Genomic DNA, 23,656 nt, shown 5'->3' with positions numbered 1-23,656 from the left:
GCTTTACCTGTTCTACACATATTTTCCAGGTCCGTTAGCTCTCGTGGTGCGTACCCTTTCCGCCGAGCTGATCTAATATAATTATACAGCTGATAAAGGCTGAAATAATCTAACGATTCTCCTGCACCTGTCCTAAGTTCTTCTAGGGAGGGCATAGGCCCATTTTGCCATATATCACATAGGCGCCTTTTACCATCTTGAGCCCACCTACGAATTCTGGCATTTATACACCCCGGGGGAAAATCCGGGTTCCCCAAAATCGGTGTCATCGGAGATAGACCCGGAGCTACCCTCCAATGCGACTGAATTCTCTTAGTTTCTTTTATAGTCGCTCCCACTGTAGGATGTTTGAGAATAGCGTCTTTAGATTCGAACATCGACCATGGGGCTGGGGGGGGTTAACTGTCCTGTTTCCTCATTCTCTAAATCCACCCATCGTTTGGTACGTTTATTGCAGTGCCAGTCCACCACCCTTACTAAATGGACCGCCCTGTAATATCTCAGGATATCTGGGAATCCAATCCCACCTCTTACTTTGGGTAAGGCCAACGTCTGCATCTTAATTCTAGGGGATTTGTTTGCCCAAATATAGGCGCGGAGTATGCCCTTAATTGATTGAAAAAATTCTTTTGGAACTGCTATTGGAATTGTCTGCATTAAATACAAGATACAGGGTAACACATTCATTTTAATAAAGCTACTGCGCCCAAACCACGTCACTGCCAACAGCTGCCATATTCTGAGATCTGCTTTAACCTTTCCTACAAGCGGAAGGTAATTCTTTCTATAGAGATCCTCGGGATCTGCCGTTAACTGTATCCCTAAGTATTTGAGCGTATCTGAGGCCCATTGAAACGGAAACGCTATTCGAAGTCCTCTCTCTTCTTGGTCAGATAACGATACGTTGAGTGCCGCTGATTTAGTTACATTAATTTTATAGAGAACCCACTATATGTTTTCAGGGCGTCTAGAATATTTGGTAGTGAAAGAGAAGGGTTAGTAGCAAAAAACAGCAGGTCGTCCGCAAACGCGGCCACCTTGTGTTGTTCCCCCCCGCTTTGGATTCCCGCTATATCCGGAGAACTCAGAATTCTACACAGTAGGGGTTCCAGGCACAACACGAATATAAGCGGAGATAAAGGTCACCCCTGCCGTGTGCCATTAGAGATAGGGAAGTAGCTTGACCTCCATTCATTTACCCTAACCGCCGCTGTAGGGACCGTATAAAGTGCCAGTATAAATTGCAGCATTTGCGGTCCCAGGCCTATATATGACAGGGTGGCCCGGATAAAATCCCACGCCACCCTGTCAAAGGCCTTTTCCGCATCTGCTGCGAAAAGAACCATCTTCTTCCGTGATGTACGTGCCAAATGTATTAGATCTATGGCTCGAATTGTATTATCCTGGGCCTCCCGGGTAGGAATAAAGCCCACTTGGTCAAAATGGACCAGGTCTGCCATATATGGTAAGAGCAGATTTGCTAATATTCTTGCATATAGTTTCGTGTCTACATTTATCAAAGATATCGGGCGATAGCTACCACAACACAGGGGGTCCTTCTCTTCTTTGTAATATGCGCCCGTAGAGAATCCAACAGTAACGCCGCTCTTCTTCCCACTTCATTGAAATGTGATAGTAGGGGGTTCTTTAAACGCTCCCCAAATTTCTTGTAGTAACTTAAAGTAAAGCCATCTGGGCCAGGTGCCTTATGTGCCTTGGTCTGTGAGATCGCAGCGGCCAGCTTTTCCCCCCGATATCTCGTCTTCCAATGTCAATACTTGGTCTTCTGAAAGAGTATGCATGCCCGAGTCTCGTAAATACTCCTCTATCTGCTTCCCCTTTTCTGGACTTTTCTTACTCCCCATTTCCGGTAGGTTATATAGTGACCGATAGAAAGAGCAGAACTCTTCTGCTATGTCAGCTGAAGTGTGAACCTCCCCACCTTTTGTATTTCTAAGACGTAAAATTTGAGTTCGTCTTTTTGGGCCCCTCAATGCTCGTGCCAGCATCGCCCCTGGTTTATTTGCATATTCATACAGGTGTCTTTTCAACCATAACATATTTCGTACTGTCTTTTGAAAAAGTATCTGATTCAATTCCTCTCTTACCCGCATGAGAGGGATCAAGTGGGCTTCCGCAAGCGTTCTCTTATGCTGCCTACTCAGCTGTTCAATTTTAGTTAGATATTCTTTCATTTTCGCCTCCCGCTCTCTTTTACGCTGTGCACCCAACTGTATCAGTACCCCTCTTATCACGCACTTGTGCGCTTCCCAGACCGTGGAAGGTGAGAGCGACTCCGATGTATTTTCTATAAAGTAGTTGTGTAACGCCTCATCTATCTTCCCCTCCGCTTCCGGGGATTGTAATAAGGCCTCATTTATACGCCATGATCTTGGACTACAGTTTTTCGATTCCCATTCTATACTCACATACACCGGGAAATGGTCAGAGATTGAAAAATCTCCGATATCTGAGTCTGTCACTAACGGCAGGTCTGCCTGGGTAACCAGAATTCTGTCTATCCTACTATATGCCTTGTGGATTGGAGAATAGAAAGTGTAATTTCTCTCTCCCGGGTGCATCAACCTCCATGGATCGATGAGGCCCAGGAGGGAGATCTCTTTTTGCAGCCTTCGTAATTTAGCAAATTACATATATGAGCTTCTTTTGGAGGTATCTAACAGAGGTTCTGGGGCATAGTTAAAGTCACCTCCCATCACTAAGTGCCCTTCCCGGAATTCCAAGACATTACATGCTCATAGTTGGGAAAATAGACATTTACGAGGGTTACCTCGACCCGTCCTATCCACCCCTTCACCAACACGAACCTACCCATTGGGTCAGCCAATTCTTCTTTTAGGGTCCACTTCACAGCACTTGATATTAAGATGCTCACACCCTTTGATTTGGCAATAGGGGATGTAGCGTGGTAAACCCATGGAAAGTCTTTATTGTACAATTTTGGTACTGCATCTTTGCGGAAGTAGGTCTCCTGAATGAAAGCTATTTGTGTAGCATCTCGTTTTAGATCCCCCATAAGTCTCCTACGCTTCTGTGGGGTTGATAGTCCCCTCACATTATAGGTCGTGATCTTACAACCTGCTGTCCCCCCCCCTGGGTCGCTCCACCTCCAGCCACCATTGTGGACGGTCCCCCGCCCCCCACGGCCACACAAGCTATGCAAGGCAAGAAAAAGCAGGACACAGAAAAAAAATAAAAATTTTAGCAAGAAAAGAAAAGAAACCCCCCTTTACCCACACAAGTATGTATATACTATTTAATTCCCACTACCCCTACCCCCCTCTAATGGTTATCTAAACCAGCGCAACCAGGCGCTATCTACTGAGGGGGCCGTGGTTCCCAAAACCCAGCCAGCAAGCCACTGTACCTGGACACTCTCCTTCAAGAACAAGAGAAGATAAAAAAAAGAAAAAGCTAAGCTCCAAAAATTGGAGCTAAGAAAATGGGCTCTACTCCCTCTCACCCCTACCGTGGTGTAAGGATGTAGTCCCTATCCTCTCACTGACGGACAGTAAAATTATAGGTTTTAAGTGTCCAGCTAGAGGAGCTCTGCCTCGGTGGGCGATCGCCTCCTTTCACATAATGTCAATGTCCTACTCCCCCGCCCCAGAGACCCCCTCTTACACCTCCCAATCTAACGGACCCTAAGTATGATAATGAACACACTCTAGGTTTGACTTTCCCAGCCTTACCTCCTACAAAAGGTGGCGCAGCCCTGTACGGCCAAGACGTCACCCCTCTCCCCTAGGGGAGCGGTTCTCTCGAGGCCCATATGCGCCCCTGGGTTGGAGTCAAACTACCCTGAGCCAGGTCGCAGATGAAGGGGACTTGATTGCTACATAGTCAGATCCCCTGCTTGTACCTTCTACTCCTATCCCTCTATGGGTTCCCCTCCCCCTCCCCCCCAACTCCCCTCCTGAGGGCCCCGGGGCCCACTCACCCCCCCCTTCTACAAAACATTTACCCTCCCCTCTACTCCATCTTAACCCTTCGGACTTGAGCTAGGTCCTGGGAAGATCTCTCTTACTCACTTCTAGTTGCTGTTAACCATAGTTATTCCCTGAGTCACTATACCCTCTGTATACACCCTAATAGTGATTTAAATTCGGTATTATTAGGTCTCACATATCTTCTTTGTGTTTTAAGCGTGTCCCGCACAAAGTGAGGGAACACTCTCAAGTTACCTCAACCTCAGTGCCCCTTTCCCTCGTGACCCTTAAGATCGTGCCCCGCACAAAGTGAGGGAACACTCTCAAGTTACCTCTACCTCAGTGCCCCTTTCCCTCGTGACCCTTAAGATCGTGCCCCGGCCCTCCGTGGCTGGCGGGGGCACGAACACAAGCATAAAAAGAGAAAAAAAAAAAACCCTTGTGAAATTATAGTTGATCTCAACGGATACAAATATATAATATCTAATTTTCCTGTGAAGCAAAAAATCCAAAAAACACACACCACAGTTCCCCCATAAGAAAAACACGATAAAATAAAACACATCACACAAAGAGTAACCCCCCCCCCCCATCCCCTACGAGGGTGACTCAGATGGTAAGGACATATAAAAAATAACATAGAAAAAATACAAAAAAAAAAAAAAAAAAACATTTCTCAACACAGCAAATGTTCGGGGCGGGTGTGGGGATACCAGGGACCTCCACACATCTTAACTTTCCCCCCTCCCAAAAAAAGAGGGAGAGGAGATAGGGAGAACCCCAAAAACGAAACAAGGCATGGGAAAAACCGGGAAGAAAAAAAAACAGAAAAAGACCATGGAATAGGCCAGGTCAACACTTTTAGGTTCGTTATATTATTGTCTCCTTGTCCTGAGCGTCTGTTTTGCTCCCACACCTATCTACTCCAAATTTCACCCATGTTGTGTGGTTCAATTCATGTGGTAGTTCACGGAGTTTCCTAGGACATCTAACCAGTCACTCATATGGATTGGGGCACACCCCAAAAATGTAAAGAGCGCGGGAAGCTGGTCTGGCCATTTCAATAAGAACGTTTCTCTGTCTTTCACCACTTTCAAATGGAAGGGGTGTCCCCAAAAATAGGTTGCTCCCACTTTTCTTATGACCTCTAGGAGGGGTTTAATTGCGGCTCTCATCTTTAGGGTCCCCCGTGAGAGATCTGGCAACAATTTCAACTGAGATACAAAAAAACTATCAGCGCAAACCTATTATATGTGATAAAATAACTCAACACCAATTCACTGTGCATAAATCAGGTGTGTGAACTTATAAATCAATAGTGGTGTCCGGCAGCATGCACCAATCGTGTTTCACAAATCACAATAAACTATAAATCATACAAAAATGTGATGCGCCAGAAATATAAAATCAAAAAGTGATGACAATAAATCATATCCAGTTCATAAGGCACATAGCAATGTGTGTGCTTCCAATAAAATGATATAAAGAGTGTCCCGTGTTCAGATGAAGAAAATCCAGTGATGAAAACAACTTGTAATCACCAATATAGTGAATCCCTCCACCAGGTGAATCAGCCTCTCACCTTTCTGAAGGACCCAAACGGGCCAGCAATCACATGTATCATTGATCAGACTTCCAGGAAAGAGCCACACTATATTGCACCTCGAGGGATCCCGGGACATATAGAAAACAGATGAAGAAATCTAGTGCTCTCCGCTTACTAATGAGGGTATGCTTTATTAGAGAAAGGCAGATCAACTCACATTTGTCGGGCACTCAGCTGTGCCTGCTGTATAATCGATGTCAGCGATCTGTTACCAGAGAGAGACTCTGCGTCGGTCACGCACGCTCCGCCCCCCTATACGCGTTACGTCGAGCGTAATGCTCCTTTGACTTCCTACCGAGGAAGTCAAAGGAGCATTACGCTCGACGTAACGCGTATAGGGGGGCGGAGCGTGCGTGGCCGACGCAGAGTCTCTCTCTGGTAACAGATCGCTGACATCGATTATACAGCAGGCACAGCTGAGTGCCCGACAAATGTGAGTTGATCTGCCTTTCTCTAATAAAGCATACCCTCATTAGTAAGCGGAGAGCACTAGATTTCTTCATCTGTTTTCTATATGTCCCGGGATCCCTCGAGGTGCAATATAGTGTGGCTCTTTCCTGGAAGTCTGATCAATGATACATGTGATTGCTGGCCCGTTTGGGTCCTTCAGAAAGGTGAGAGGCTGATTCACCTGGTGGAGGGATTCACTATATTGGTGATTACAAGTTGTTTTCATCACTGGATTTTCTTCATCTGAACACGGGACACTCTTTATATCATTTTATTGGAAGCACACACATTGCTATGTGCCTTATGAACTGGATATGACTTATTGTCATCACTTTTTGATTTTATATTTCTGGCGCATCACATTTTTGTATGATTTATAATTTCAACTGAGAACCTTCATACTCGATCTGCCCTTTTGCCCATGCTTGTCTCATTATGTCTTCTTTAAGTGAAAACAGGTGAATCCTAATCAAGACATCTGGGATTAGATCTGTTCCCCTCCTTCGGGGCGCTTTAACCCTGTGCACTCTGTCAATTTCCATTTTTTCCATTTGGGGTCTCTCCAACAGACCATTCAAAATACCCACTACCGTGGTTCTGAGCTCTGGGCCCTTTACGGATTCCGGCAAGCCCCGCAGCCGAATATTATTCCTCCGGCTGCGGTTCTCACCATCATCCTGCTGCAGCCGCAACCAGGTAACTTGTTTTTGCAGCTGTGCTCGTGAACTTTCTAATACAGAGATTCTGACTTCAAAATCACATTGTACTGACTCTGTATTCACCAGTCTGCCTTCAATTTGATCAACTTTTTGTTTTAAACCACATATTTCCATTTTAATGTCACTCACGATTGCTGCAGCCATATCTTGGATATCCTGTTTCGTCGGGATCAGCTTTACAAACTCACCCCACTCCGCTGTTGATGGTATTTGGGGCTGTTGCGGCATAGTCAGGGACTCTTTGGGCTCTTCGTTCCTTTGTTCCTGCGATATATCCATTACTAAAGGCTTCTTCCCACCAGAAGAGACCCCAGTAGATTGAGTGTTTGTAACTTTGGGCCCTTTCTACTGAACTGCCATTCCTGAGTTTGTTTGGCGTTGCTGTGATGCCTTGATCCCACCAGTACTTCGTGATGCCACTGTGTGTCTCAGAAAATAAGAGGTGATGTCTGTCCTTTTCTCTAGGGCTTGCTTCTGCTCCGGGCTGACTGCTTGAGTCATATATACGGGGGAGACCAGCGACCTCCGCATCTACTGTCCCAGCTGGCACTCAACCCTGGCTCTCCTCATCCTCAGCCCTTCAGCTTACACCGACCCGCACGGTCTTTCACCCTATGCTGTACCTCTCTCACTCTGAGGCAGGGTCCCGCACTTTCAGCGTATGACCGCCTGTTTCCTTGCCGCCACCACCACTGCTGCTTTATGGCTCCCCGAGCCTGGATTTCCCCATTACCGTCCTCCGTGAGCCTCGGGCCCCGCTCTGCGCCTAGCGGGGGAGGGGGGGAGAGCCGACTCACTCACTGCACAGCGCTCTCCTCCACCATGCAGAGCTCCTCACTGCTCGGCCTTTCACGGCGCCATTGACGAACCACGCCCTTCCCCCCAATAAAGATTTAACCTCCTGATTACACCCAGTTAACCCCTTCATTGCCCTGTCACAGTGTCACTTTTATAGTTTGCATCAATCTAGGACAGTGTCAGATCTCCACCGCATATTTAGTAAAGTAATTAAACCCTTTGTTTGCCAGTGACACACACATACACACACTAAACACCTTCATTACTAGTATAGTGTCTGAGCGGATCAATATATTTGATCTGATCAGTAATTTACTATAGTCCCCCATAGTTTAGTGTTCCCAAAACTCAGCGTTAGCAGGATTGGCCATGACATCTACCAGCACCTGCCTTTAGCCCATCTGCCCATCCCAAAAGTGCAGTAATCAACAGATTCAGTCAGGCCTGATCTCTGCTAGCACTAACAGTTTTTTTTTTAAAGCAATTCAAACAGTCCTCGACAACCAGGTGCTTTTTTACCTGTGAGTCACACTAGGTACCTGTAAATTTATTGGCCAAAATGTCAAACGAAAGGTACACTAGTGAAGAGGCCTACAGGATACTGAGCATGACAGGTGAGAACAATGGGGAAGCCTCACTGTCAGGATCAGGCTCAGTATACGAACCTGTAGACAGCAGCGGCACCCTGACAGATAGCTCTGACGACAGAGTAGTGATGCCTGCTAAGGTCAGGCGTAACCGACCCCGTTCTTCTGTTGCTGAGGTGCAGCAATCGCAGGGTTCCCATATGCAGCAGAGTGTCGGTACTAGTGCCGCCCAACTTCCTGGTGAACTAGCAAGCACCAGTGGCCTAGTAAATCCTGGTCATAGTCAAACCAGCACTGCAGTAACACTTGCTGATGTGGCGAGTCCCATAAGTGCAGTTCAAGCTGGTGCGGTGGCTAGCACAAGTAGTGTCCCACAGCCAACAAGAATTCAAAGACAGGTTGTAGAGCCCATAGTGTCCTTCCTGATGCGCTGGCAAATCCTATTTGGGAGCCCACCACTTCTGCAGCACCCGTACTTCCCCCATTCACTGGCCAAATAAGAATTCAGGTGGAAACAGCCAATTTTGCTTCCCTTGACTTTTACGTTCTGTTTTTCACAGAAGATCTGTACAGATCTACTGTGGACCAAAGCAATTTATATGCTGATCAAGTATTTGTCGCAAATCCAATTTTTTTTTTTTTTTACTAAACTTAAGCTTTAAAGCTTAATTCCAGTCAGAATAAAAAACACAAAATCAGCACAAAGGACATAACTTACTGTCAGTAGGATGTGCATGACTATGCTTGTCCTTTCCACCCATTCCTCCTTTCATAGAAGCTGGTACTACAGCTTCCATGAATAAAACACAAGAGAAAGCGGGAATAGCGAGGCACTCTTTATGAGAGGGCGTGTCAGCTAAAACATTTGTAATAACCCATGCCGCAGTGAGAGACTACAGCACTGTGGGGGAGGGGGGTGGTTGTGTTGACTGCACTTAGGCTTTAAAGCAGAGCTAAACGAAAAAAAAAAAAATTTAAACTGTGAGGTAAGCGCTTTTTATTGCAGAAAGTACATCCTACCTCCCTATTCTCAATCCTCCACAGAATGTACACTGAGTTGCACATGCAGCTTATATTCTGCATGCAGTTTACAGTCCAGCACACTGACGTCATCCTGCACGAGCCGATCAAAACGGCCAAAGACCAGTACCTGGAAGAATTTGTAGAAAAGATACCAACGAGGAACCTCGTGGGCATTGGGAAAATGCAACTAAGGTAAGCATTCGTGCCTTTAGTTCTTCTTTAGGTCAGAGTACAATTTAAGGGTTAGGTCAGTGGGGAGTCACTGATTTGACTGACAGGCAATCTATTGTTAGGTCATACTAAAGCCGAATATCGGGCGGTATCAGATGGTTCAATAGAAACCGTCCGACATTCGGCCCGTGTGCATGGCAGGCAGTCTGGCTGCCATAGAAGGAGCATAACCAAAAAAGGTCTGCCTATCGGCATGTTCAGCAGGGGAGATTGCTGTACTAACATCAGATAGTTAGTACAGCAGCTCCTCCAGAGCTCTTTAGTTTTATTTAGTTCAGCTGCTGGGTTAAATGAAAAAAAAAACTGCAAGTGTGTACCAGGCTTAAGATTTCCAAGCACTTACAGCATAACGAACCGCTAAAATGTCACTATATACAGTAAGGAAATAAAAAGACATTACATTGCTAGTATCACATGTTTTCTACAACAATTTTGCAATTGGCATACTCACTTGAAAGAACTGTGGTAAGAAAAATGTAATCGGAGAATGAGATAAGTCCACATTCACCTAGCGCAAAGAAGATACTGTCTTCATCAGCGAACTTCTCTCTCTCTTGGGAAATTTTCTGTTAATAATAAAATCAACAAAATAGCCCAGTATTAGAATAGAACAAACAGCAAGTGTTAATTGTATCTCAGAATAATGGATTATAAAACTTTCTCAGTTTTTAAAGCTTTTAGTCTTGTAGATTATTTGATTGCCTTCCATGGCATGTACATTATAAAATTCACATTTCTACAGCTGGAAATGCTCCCATAGTCAAAAGGGAGCACACTTTTTTGCCTGTTTTTTTTTATCATATTGTTTGGGCATATTAAGAAAAGATATTCCAAAAGCTTCAAAAAAGCTGAAAGAGCACTACAGATTAGAAATTTTATGAATGCTACTTACAATTACAACGGTAGTTTCAAACAAAAAATCTAGGTGTACACATATTTATTTAGAAAACACACTGTATATACAAGAAAAAGGTCTACCAAAGTAAAAAATTTCTTGCAAACAAAAAAATGAAAGGTCATGCATTTGCCAGAGCAGGATTTGTGAACAGGCACAGAGATATCCAATAGAAGAACACGAGAGGGGGGGGGGAGGACAACACCACACTAGGGCCCAGACCATAGACTTTGCTGTGCCCACTGGTTACCTCTGTCTAGCGAAGATCCAATCATATACAAGATAAAGGAAAGACAATTGGTTAAACATGTACAAAGTGAATAATGACACAATATCAGAAATAATATACACACACAAGTCGGTTTACATAATAAATTTGCTATGGTTACAGCTGTGTAGACCAGATGGCTCTGTTTCACAGGCGACTGTGTTAGCTACCACCAAATTGATTAAAGTTACTGTAGCCAAAGGCAAATTCACAAATTTACACATGTACATTTTTTTTTTAAATAAGCCTTACTATATCATGGATGACACAAGTATTTGAACTTAGCATGGTTTTATTGACATCACATAAATTTTTTGCTATCTGTGCATACATGTTGTATGCAATAACCACAAAATAAACACAGAACAAATTCTTGTTACGTGTTCCAAATTTAGACTGGTTTTAGCCATTCTAATTACTAATTTTGAAATGAACCTGTGGCCAGGATATGGAAACTGAAGTATTTACCTAATCTCAAAAAGTTATAAATTAACTTTTAAACAAATCCCTACTGTTCTTTGTAGCGCCAACTACTCTGGAGCAATTAATTCTCAAATATTCCAGCAGAAGTACCTTTCTTAGCCCACCGCTCCCTGCTGCTTCTCAAAGAAATGACTTGGCATCCTCCCTGTCTTTTTTATATAAAATACAGAAAGGAAGCAGGGCTGAGAAACTGACTAAAACCGACTTGCAATAGAGAGCGGTGAGGGCTTGTTGTAAAGTTCATTTAGGGCTCTTTCACACGGTCTGCTCAGCAGGGGATCGTAAACACAGATCCCCGCTGAGCAGGCAGGTGACATCTCCCTCTCCGCTCTGTGTGCGGAGAGGGAAATGTCAGAGCCCCATGCATCTCTATGGGGAATCGAATGAGAGCGGACCGCCTGTCCACTCTCATCCGATCCGATCCCCTGGACGGATGGAAAATAGGGTTTCCATCCGTCCGGATTTCATGGACAGGATCGGATGCGGATGGCAGCGGGTGCTGACATCCGCTGTCCCATAGGGATGCATGGGGGATCCGATCAGATACGCCTAAAAAACTGACAGGCGGAACTGATCGGATCGCTCGTGTGAAAGGGGCCTTACAGCTTAAAGTGGTTGTAACCCCCCCCCAAAAAAAATAAAATAAATCATGCTCCTGTCCCTTTGAGGCACAAGCTATAGCATAGTGCTTTTGCATTGTCAATTGTCCCTTTGTATCTTCTAAAGTACCTGGTAATCCTGCCTGGTCCTGACGTCCACTCTGTGAGATGACGTTTATCATGGCTGCTGATCCATGAAATCGTGGTCAGCTTACATGCCTCCGTCGTTGCGATATCCCCTGTGCACCTCCCCTCCCTCTCCCTGTCAGCTTTGTAGTGTTCAGTGGGAACACGATCTCCTCCACTCTCCACCCCTCTCTAGCCTTCACTGGCTGTACTGTTTGTCTAAAGCTGCTCCTCCCCCTGAAGCTGCAATGCCTTACAGTGTATTATTGTGAGAGAGCAGGGAATCTCAGCCCCTCCCACATGGCTCACTTAGACCGGGGTGAAGAGGACACGTGATCATCAATAAGAGCACAGGAAAAATATATTTATCATTACAAAAACACAAACAAATTGCTAAATATTAAATATATATTAAAATAGCAAAAGTGTGGAGGATAAATCAGTTTTGGCCATTTGAATTTACAACCATTTTAAAGTAGCATTCCAGCCAAATAATAACTAACCTAAACCTAAAAGAATTGATGTGGTTTGGAAGGCAAAGGGTGGTCACACCAAACATCAATTTGATTTGGATTTCTCTTACGTTTATTTAGTTTCCATTTTGTTAACTGATAAAAAAAATAAACTATTAACACTTATATTTCTGAAAGCATGCTTATTAACAGCATTTTTTTTACAACCGCCTAAAACTTACACAGTAATATATAGGCAGACAACTATCTTTACCATCCCTGTTCCCTGTAGCAGCATTAACAAGAGGCTCATAAAGCAGAAGCCTTTACCTTTCGCAATTCAAGTGCTAAGTATTACACACAGTCTTTATGCAACATGTAACAGTACAAACATAACCTCGAAAAATAACTTCAAACAAATACAAATAATCACCTTCTGTAACATATTCATTAAAAAATTAAACAGCCAGCCCTGTTGCCTCTACTTCTTGTGTGAGGGCCTAATGTGCTCATCTTGTGCCTTCCTATTTGCCCTGTGGGCGACAGCGTTTCGATTGTTTTTCATGTGCCTTGTACAACAAATCTTTTGCACCACCCTTGTTGTGATTGTGTTATTGTTCTTGTGTTTAAATATACCAATAAAAAAAGATATTTAAAAAAAAAAAAAAAAAAAGCCAGCCCTGAACCCAGACTGCATTTGGATAAGTAGGGAGTATCAGACTGATGAGCTTACCCCCTCAGGATCTTCCTTGTCCCTAAACGTACATGCAGCACACCTGACTGACCCTGATTCCCCCCCAACACTTGGAATTTCTATGGGTACATGCCCCTCAGAATGCAGTGCGCTGCAATGCACACTAGGCACTGTGCTGGAGAGAAAACTCACAAAGAACTGCAGCTCAAACAAAGTAAGGAAATTTAAGCCATGTGAATGGGCCCTGAATGCTAATACCAAGTCATATTCAGGAACTTACTGGTTGCATTTACTGGTGTAATTTTATGTGACCAAGTTCAACAAGTTTGGTCCATCAGTTAACTTGTCAATACTGTACCAAAATCTTTAGCTTGCAATGAATATTACAAATGACATGTTTTAAATTATTGAAGGAATGCATTACTACACTGCAATAGTTTGAGAAAATAAGAAAAAAAAAAAAGGAATTGCAATGGTTAGATTTAAAGGTTATCTCCACTTTTATGGAAAAAAAATTAATATAGCATATACAATTGAGACACAGGTCATATTGTAATTAAATGGTTTTAAAAATTACTTTTCCATCTACAGCTCTAATTTTCTGTAAAATGCAATGCATTATGGCTACCTAGAGGTTTTCTGTACACAGAATGTGCCCACCCCCCCCCCGAAACAATTTCCTGCTTGTGTGATCGGCTCACTGATTTTCCCATTAGTCTTCACTAAGATACAAGTCAGATTTTTGGCATCCCCTGCAACAAAAATGTCACTCCCAACAGGAAATCACATCTAAAAAGGGATACAGACCCAGCAGTTTTCCTAATTAGAGCAGCTGATTGATAATGATGAAACCACTCCCATTAGACTCATTCAGAACAGGGGCATAGAGGAACAAACAGGGATTTCTTAAAAAAAAAAAAAAAACTAAAAAGGCAGGAATCTGCTACAAAGTTTGTAAAAATCCTTGCAGTGGAGTCACGCTTTAAGGCCCCTTTCACACATACGGTCCGTTCAGTTCATCAGTTCAGTCACGCCAAAATGTATCAGTTTTTCATCCATTTTTCATCTGTTTTTCATCCGTTTTTCACCCGTTGTCATCCGTTTTTCATCCGTTGTCCGTTTTTTGGACGGATGAAAAATAGGGCATTCATCCTTTCAAAAAAACGGACATTGACGGAAGCGGATGAAAACGGATGTTAACTGATGATCATCCGTTTTTACATAGAGATACATTGATGTCCATTTTTCATCCGTCAACGGATGGATGAAAAACGGACAAACGGACAGCATGTGTGAAAGGGGCCTAAAGAATAAATCTACACCAGTGCTCTGATTAAGGGCTTGTTTACATGTCTGTTGATTATGAAGAAAGAGGCAATGCTCTTTAATGACCTTATAGCATTTATGATGTGTTTAAGACACATTTTCAATTGTGTTTATGAAGCGTTGAAAATTCTTCAGGAATGCTTGATAATTGCCCATAGAAGTGTTGTTTTTCTAGTGTAAAGGGCTTAAAGGGGAAGTGATGTAGGGAAAATGATGTACTTTGTGGAGTAGTTGGGTTGTGGTGTGATAGACAATTTTGTTAATTTTCTGCAAGATTAATTTGTATACTTTTATCTCTTCAACACTTGACTTGGTCCAGCTCAACAGCCGAAATAAAAAGATTTGCCGCTGGCAATAATGATTAATGCCTCTGCTCTTGCTTGGCACTGTTAGTATTGCTGGCTGACTTGCTGCTTTTGCCTAAACAAATAGGCAAATGGTGTTATCACATGTCTGCTCTGTACAAACAGAAAGTGGCTGGAGCTACTATGTCCTATTTCTCGATTATTTCTGCCAATATCAATGCTTCAGTGACAGGCCATACATTCTCCAAGTGCTGTGAAGGTGTGGTTACAGAGCATTACCTTTTTTTTTTTTTTTTGTGATCAAGCCCAAAGGGCTAACAAACCAAAGGCTTAAAATTGTTCTAAAGCCCTAAGGATTGTCACCTTAAAGCTAAAATTCAACTTTCTTTTCACTAGAAGTGAATGGAATGATCAGTCCCAGCATAGATCATATCTCTGTACCCAGTTTCTCTGTTGTCTGTAGATCCTCTGATATTCTGGATTTAAGTTGTGGCTTTGTACCATGTGACAGTCTGTATTGCCTAATGTAAACAGAATGCCTTCCATAGCCACTTCCTGCTACATCCCTAGCCTAAAACACACCCCTGCTGCATCCCTAGCCTAAAACACACCCCTCAGACTGTGGAAATAATATAACTACCTTCATAGCTCTGATGGTGGGTGGGATGGAATACATCCTAATTAGCATTCAGTCCCACCCAGTCACACCTACAGGAAGAGTCTAAACCTCCCAAGTCCCACCTCACAGATCCTAGCATTATTTAAAAAAAGGAAAGCACTGCATATAATTTACACAGCTTTCTGGGAAAGATAGTTGTACTGATGCTGGGAGGGATGAATAGACAGCCCTGGTTCACCAAGCACCACGTGAAAGTCAGGTTACTTCCAGCACGACTATTACAGACTATCACATTGAAAATGCATGCTTTTTCTTGCAGATTGCACAGCATTCGAAAACTCACAGATGTGAATGAATGGTAACCCGACCACGATGTGCATTGCCGCTTGTTTTCTAAATGCACAGCAAAGCACAGGTTTGGAAATGCGCAGATGCGAATGTAGCCTATATGGTAACACAAGCATGACACACATTGCTACAAGTTTCCAAAACACATGGCAAAATTTCTTTCGGCTTGCTGTGCATTTGGGCACACGCAGATGTGAACGAATGGTAGTTCAAGCACACTGCGCGTTTTCTAAAAGCACAGTAAGCATATATTTTCTTGCGGTTTGCTGTGTATTCAGAAATGCGCAGATGCAAACGAATAGTAACACAAGCACGATGAGCATTGTTGTGCATTTTTGAAAAGTATGGCATGGTGTACATTTTCGTGTGGGTTGCCATGCATTCTGAATTGCGCAGATGCAAAAGAAAATTAACACAAGCATACCATGCATTTTCTTGTGTATCTCTGTGCATTTGGAAATGTGCAGATTTGAATGAATGGTAACGCAAACATCATGCACTTGCCACACATTTTTGAAACACACGACAAAGCGTGCGTTTTCTTGCGGGTTGTTACGCATTCAGAAACGCGCAGATGAGAACGCAGCCTAAATAGAAACTGTGATGTGCATTGTTGCGCATTTTAGAAAGGCACAGCAAAATGTGTGTTTTCTGTTCGGGTTGCCATGCATTTAGAAACCCGCAGATGCAAACCCAGCCTATGTGGCACTGTGAGAGCGACGCATTTTTGGTGGGTGTTGCCGTTGTTTTTTTCTGTGCAGGTTGCATGAGCAAGCATGCATTAGTGCCCTCTTAGCAAGCAGTGCTGGGAGAAGAGGAGGATCAGGGCATCTCTGTGCAAAACTATTACACAGAGCAGGGAAGTATGACATGTTTGTTATTTGTTTTAAAATAGCCTTTACTTTTTTTGAATCTTAATTTTCGGACTAAAGTTTCAATTCCTGCTTCTTCCTTCTCCAGCCGCTATCTCTCCTCTTATTGGACAGATTAATAGCAGCAGTAGCTCCCGCTGCTGTCAATCAAATTTGGAGGCGGGGGGGGGGCTAAGTCCCACTGTCTGTTTCAATATATGCAGCAGGGGGACTTGGGAGCAAACCCGCACGGGTGCCCCCATGGAAAACGGCTTTCCATGGGGGCACCCGATGAAGAGGAGAGGCTTGGAGCGCCAGCAGGGGAACCCCAGATGAAGAGGATCTAGGCTGCTCAGTGCATAACTATTGGCAATGTTTTTTTTTTTTTTTTGTTTTTTTTAATAAAAATAATAAACCTGAAGCTTTACAACCAATTTAAGTTCTTGTTCTTTACAAAAAAAGGCATTAATAACATTTACATGTGCATATGTAAATATTTGTGCTAAATTTGGATATTTTACTTGTCAGTGACATTTTCTGGGTAGCTGAAAGCAAACTACCTTTTCATATTATTGGGCCTTGCTTGCTTATGTCCAGCAATGTATCGGTCACCCAACTTAAACAATTATTCCACATATATTTTCAAGCTCCTGGAATGTTTTAACTAAAATTGTAAATTTTATCAATAGCTTTTTTTCAGAAGCAATTTTCTATTCTTATGTTTACTGGTTCTTAAAAAAGATTGATTTATAGTGCACTCTGACAGATTCTTTATGCAACAGACAATCCAGTACTCCAATTATATGTTTGTAGACAGATGTCAATCCTCTGTCATACTGTATTATCTGTATATCAGATGCACAAATAGTTCTCATTACTTAAATTGCTAAATAGAAAAGGTTCTCACCGTATTCAGTTTGTTTCCAGTGATATATGAACTGCAGTTAATAAAAAAAAAATAACATTTTTGTTGTGATATGTGATTGCAGTACACTCCGCACGAACAGGGTTATTTGCCGACAGGAAGCTAGTGATGTCGTTAACAGCACAGTTAGCGCAAACTGACCATTATTCACTAACAACTAGATAGATGTGTTCTATGTAAAATGTGTAGGTGTGAAGTAAAGCATTAGAGGAGACCAGCTTTGAATGATTCCAATTAGAGGAGAAGTTAGCTTCTCTATCACTCTGCAGGGCTAATCTAAGATCTGTCATCACCTTTCACCTTCTTATTTCACATTGTGCATAGTACAGTCTGTATCTGCAGAATACCTGTTGTGACTTTTTTTTTTTTTTAAAAAGATTAACTCCACTTTTGTGGAGAAAAAAAAAACCTTCCCCTCTGGGTGATCTAGGCATATAACAAGGATTTTAACAAACTTTGTTGCAAAGTCCTACCTTTTGTTATTCTGAAGAAATCCCTGTGGGGTTGTCTGCCCATATGGTAAGTGAATCTAATGAGAGTGGTTTCATAATTATCACCTTCAGCACCTGCAGGGCTTTAATGAGGAAAACTGCAGGGTCTGCATCCCTTTAGCAGTGATTTCCTATTGTGAGTATCTCCCACAAAAAAAGCATTTTGTGTTGCAGGGGATGCCTGATATCGGACTTGTATCTTAGTGTAGACTTCTGGAAAAATCAATGAGCCTATCACACAAGAAGAAAATGTTTCTGGAGGGCGTTCTGTACACATTCTGTGTACAGAACACCATCAGTTAGCCATTTTGCATTGCATTTTAAAAAATGCAATATGGCTACCTGATGGTGTTCTGTACATAGAAGGTGTACAGGATGCTCTTCGGAATCATAATTTCCAGCTTGTGTAATTGGTTCAATGATTTTTCCAGAAGTCTTACTGAAAAAGAAAATTTAATGAGCCAATCACACAAGCAGGAAATTATGTTTCTGGAGAGCGTCCTGAACACATTTTGTGTACAAAGCACCTTCAGGTAGCAATATTGCATTGCATTTTACAGAAATGCAATATGGCTACCTGATGGTGTTCTGTACACACAATGTGTACAGGAAGCTCTCCAGAAACATTTCCTTCTTGTGTGATTGGCTCATTAATTCTTCAGAAAAATTACAGAACTGCAGATTGAAAAGGAAAGGCAATTTTTAATAACATTCAATTGCAATATGACTTGAGCTGCAATTGTACACTAAACTAAATTATAAAAAAACGCACCACTTTTGTTTTAGCCCCCATTTTCATGAGCTGAACTCAAAGATCTAAGACTTTTTCTATGTACACAAAAGGCCTATTTCTCAAAATTGTTCACAAATCTGGCCAAATCTGTGTTAATGAGCACTTCTACTTTGCCGAGATAATCCATCCAGCTCACAGGTGTGGCATATCAAGATTCTGATTAGTCAGCATGATTATTGCACAGGTGTACCCTAGGCTGGCCACAATAAAGGCCACTCTAAAATGTGCAGTCTTACTGCACGGGGGGGTCCTGAAAACCAATCAGTATCTGGTGTGACCACCATTTGCCTCACGCAGTGCAGCACATCTCCTTCACATGGAGTTGATCAGGATGCTGATTGTGGCCTGTGGAATATTGGTCCACTCCTCTTCAATGGCTGTGCGAAGTTGCTGGATATTGGCAGGACCTGGAACATGCTGTCTTTTACGCCGATCCAGAGCATTCCAAACATGCTCAATGGATGACATGTTAGGTGATTATGCTGGCCATGCAAGAACTGGGATGTTTTTGGCTTCCAGGAATTGTGTACAGATCTTAGCAACATGGGGCCGTACATTATCATGCTGCAACATGAGGTTATGTTGTGGATGAATGGCACAACAGTGGGCCTCAGGATCTCGTCATGATATATCTCTGTACATTCAAAATGCCATCAATAAAAATGCACCTGTGTTCGTTGTCCATCCCGCCTGCCCATACCATAACCCCACTGCCACCATGGGCCACTTGAACCACAACGTTGACATCAGCAAAACCCTCACCCACACGATGCCATACACGCTGTCTGCCATCTGCCCGGTACAGTGAAAACAGGGATTCATCTTTGAAGAGAACACCTCTTCAAAGTGCCAGACACCATCAAATGTGAGCATTTGCCCACTCAAGTAGGTTATGACAACGAACTGCAGCCAGGGTGAGACCCCAATGAAGACCCCCTGGCCCCCCCCACACACACACTTTTTGTCTTGATAGCAATGGTCACCAGGACAAAAAGAAGGTTAAATCTTCCCAAGTGGGGACAAGGACATTTTGTGTAGGAAGTAATTAAAAACGCCTTATATAGTCATCCACAAGAAAGTTAATAAAACATAGTTAAAGCGGAATGCCAGGTATTGCTAATTATACATAGTTATACTGGTCCAACTTGGACCATTGTGACTATGCATAAGCCATACCCTGGCCAATCACTGTGGACGATGTATATCAGTGTCAGAAATCACTACTACAGTGATTGTTCCTAGTTTCTAGGCCCAAAGCCAAGTGACTGCTGTGCTGCTAGTTAACACAGGGGGTTGTTTGCTCAGAACAGGTTCCAGTCGGAGAACATTTTGCATTTCACAAAGGCCGCAAAGCATTCTCCAACTGGACAAGATGAAGATCGTGACCTACCTTGTCCAATTAGAGAACACATTGAGAACATGCAAAGAATTCTTTGAACAACACTTGTATTGAATAAGCAACTTACGGAATTTAGAAAGCAGCAGGGCAGCTTACTACAGTCATTACCAGCTTCCACAGGAATCGTATGCATATGCATAGGTACATTGATCCAAGCTTGATCAATGCAACTATGGAAAAATAGTCATACCTGGAAGTCAGCTTTAAACATTAAAGTTAATAAAATGACTATGAATCTTAAAGTGGAAGTAAACTTCCATCTCTGACTTTTACCTATAGGTAATCCTTATTATAGGCTTACCTACAGGTAGTGTAAAGTTTAGGAGATATTGACTAAACATGCAGCCAATGACATTACTGGCGCATGCGCTGTGAAGGAATGGCCACCCGTGCCGTTCCTTCAGAGCCCTGTGCCGTAAACGGTCACAGACCTGGAGTCCACAAACCCGGAAGCAAGACAGGTGAAGATGGGATTGCCTGCAGCTCTAACAGCTCATTGTTGGTAGGGCTTCATTTTAAGGTAACTTTAACAATGTGCTAGTATGCGATGAATACTACTAGCACATTATGACATTACCTTGCAGGGTACGGAAAAAAATGGATTTTAATACAGACTTACCTGTAAAATCTATTTCTTGAAGTACATCACGGGACACAGAGCCATAATTTATTGGTTATATAGCAACCTTTAGGTGAAGGACACTGGCAACCAATCAGAATTGATACCCCCCTATATAACCCCTCCTACACAGGAAGTACCTCAGTTTTGTAGCAAGCAATACAGACCTCATAAAAGAGGGGAGGGACCTCTGTGTCCTGTGATGTACTTCAAGAAATGGATTTTACAGGTAAGTCTGTATTAAAAAAAATCTATTTTTCTTTTCATACATCACGGGACACAGAGCCATAAATCATAATGTATGGGATGTCCCAAAGCAATGCATCTGAGGGGAGGGGAACACCAAAAAATACTGCCATCTGACCCCAAAAAAAGGATTACAGCGCTGCCTGTAGAACACTGCGGCCAAATGCAGATTCCTCCTGAGTCCCAGCATCCACTCGATAGAAACTTGTGAACATATGCACTGACGACCAGGTCGCAGCCTTGCAAATCTGAGCCATAGAGGCTTGATGGCGATGTCCAAGAGGCACCTACTCCTCTGGTAGAATGTGCCGTTACAGGAAAAGGTGAAACTTTCCTTACTGAATCAAACGCCTAGGTAATAACCTGGCGAATCGAAAAAGAAATCAGATTTAGATGCTGTCAACCCCTTTCTGGGTCCTTCTGGCAGCACAAACAAGCTCTCTGTCTTACGAATCCGAGCTGTTTCCTGTAAATAAAACTAAGTGCATGCATTACATCAAGAGAATGCAATAACTTTTCCTCCGAGTGAGGATCTGCAAAAAAGGAAGGTAGTATAATGTTCTGATTCAAATGAAAGGCGGACAGCACCTTGGGCAAAAAAAACCTGGGTGTGGACCTATAATCACCCTATCTTGATGAAATATCAAGAATGGCTCTTTACAAGAAAGAGCTGCTATTTCTGATACCCTTCTAGCTGAAGTGATCGCAATCAAAAAGACCAGTTTTCTGGTCAAAAGAACCAGGGGAACTTGCACCAGATGCTCAAAAGGCTGTTTTTACACAACTGTCAACACCAAATTTAAGTCCCAAGGACATAATGGTGGCTTCACAGGCGGAAGAAAATGTAACAATCCCTGGACAAAGGTCTGAACCAACGAATGGGAAGCGATCGGTTCCTGGAAGAAAACCGATAAGGCTGAAATCTGCCCTTTGATAGTGCTCAAGGCTAACTTCATATCTACTTCTGCTTGAAGGAAAGCTAGAATTCTCCAATGATATAATTGCGGGGATGCCATTTCCCGACCTCACACCAGGCAATGTAGGATTTCCATACTTTGTAATAAATGTTTCTAGAGACTGGTTTTCTAGCGTTCATTAGTGTATGAACTGCAGGGCCTGATACACCCCACTCCTTCAAGATTAAGGCTTCAGTAGCCAAGCCGTCGAATTTAGAGACTGTACAGCAGGGTGTAATATCGGACCTTGAGAGAGTAGGTCCGGACGGAGATGAAGGGCCCAAGGCCTCGTCACTGCCAATCTCTGGATTTGTGCAAACCAAACCCTCCTTGGCCATGCCGGAGCTACCGAGATTACTGGTTTCCCCTCTAGCTGGATTCTGCGCAACAGATGTGGTATCAGCTGCACCGGAGGAAAGGCATATATCAGGGAATACTCCTCCGAAGGAGTCCCCAAAGCATCCGCTCCAAGTGCGAGTGGATCCCTGGTCCTGGACACAAATTTCTTCATTGAAAAATCTCGGGGTGTAAGGACCATTCTTCCGGAAACATCTGCTGACGACTCAAAAAGTCTGCCTGCCAGTTCTCTACTCCCAGAATAAAAACTACTGTCAGGCAGGGCACAAACTTCTCTGCACAAGAGAGGATGAAGTCCACCTCTTTCTGGGCTGACCAACTCCTTGTGCCTCCTTGATGGTTGATATAAGCAACAGCCGTGGCATTGTCGGAATGTACCCTGACAGGGTGATCCCGAAGCCTGGATGTCCAGAATTTCAAAGACTGACTGACTGCTCGAATTTCCAAAATGTTGATGGGGAGACTTTTCTCCACCCAAGACTATTTTCCCTGGACAGTGGCTTCCTCCAGAACCGCTCCCCAGCTGGAGAGACTGGCATCTCTAGTAACCAATTTCCAAGTCACTGGAAGAAAGGATTTCCCTTTCTCCAGATTTCTGGTCAACAACCACATGGATCGGTCCAGAGACTGAACCTTTCTGGTCCAGGCAGACAGAATGTTGTTCTGTAAGGGTCTGGCATGGAATTGGGCATAGGGAATTGCCTCAAATGCAGACACCATCTTCCCCAATAACCTCATGCAAAGACGTAAAGAAGGATATCTCAGCCTTACTACAGACCTAACCTGATTCTTCAAGTATGCAACCTTTGTTTGCTGGCAAGAATATCTTTGCCTGTGCTGTGTCCAAAAGTCCACCCAAATATTCCAGACGCTGGACCAGCTGTAATGCTGACTTTACCAAGTTCAGTATCCAACCCAGACGTTCTGGGAACTGTACTGTCTGATGGAAATTTTGGCTTAAAATCGAAGGCGATCAATCTATTAGTAATAGATCGTCCAGATAGCCTATTATGGATATCCCTCGGGACCTTAGAACAGCCAATACTGGAGCTAGGATCTTTGTGAAAACTCTTGGAGCTGTGGCTAGCCCGAAGGGCAGGGCCACAAACTGAAAATTATGGTTCTCTATTGCAAAGCGTACAATCCTTTGATTAGCCCGGAATATAGGCACATGAAGATATGCATCCTTGATGTCTATGGATGCTAGAAATTCCTCTCCCTGCAGGGAGGCTACGACTAAACGAATTGACTCCATACAGAAAGTACAAAAGTTCAGAAACTGGTTTAAAGCTTTGAGATCAAGAAAAGGTCTCACATCCTCATTTAGTTTGGGGACTACAAACAGGTTTGAGTAAAAACCCTTGAACTTTTAGTCCTCCGGAACCTCTCAAAAAAGAGCAGGGTCTGAGACTGCTTTATAGGTAACACACCTCCATCCCTATTTGTACATAAAAAGAAAAGAAAAACACCCAGGTGCCGATGTGGAGGTGGCCCCGCCCGTCCATGTTGGGCAGGAACTGCAGACTCAGTCACCTAGGAG

The 23,656-nt window shown here is 43.3% G+C and overlaps 1 protein-coding gene across 1 annotated transcript in view; it reads right to left on the bottom strand.

Moving 5' to 3' along the window:
- The window catches only part of MICU1 (mitochondrial calcium uptake 1), a 641,385-nt gene that overhangs the window by 348,101 nt on the left and 269,628 nt on the right, over positions 1 to 23,656 (bottom strand). The window contains exon 6 of the mRNA XM_082267399.1: positions 9,816 to 9,930. Within this exon, the coding sequence (XP_082123525.1) occupies positions 9,816 to 9,930 (115 nt within the window). The remainder of the gene's footprint in view (positions 1 to 9,815; positions 9,931 to 23,656) is intronic.

Source organism: Pelophylax lessonae (assembly GCF_965119305.1).
Source record: "Pelophylax lessonae genome assembly, chromosome: 9".
Taxonomy (NCBI): domain Eukaryota; kingdom Metazoa; phylum Chordata; class Amphibia; order Anura; family Ranidae; genus Pelophylax; species Pelophylax lessonae.
The sequence above is the reverse complement of the archived record's forward strand: the minus strand, read 5'-3'. Positions and strand labels throughout refer to the sequence as shown.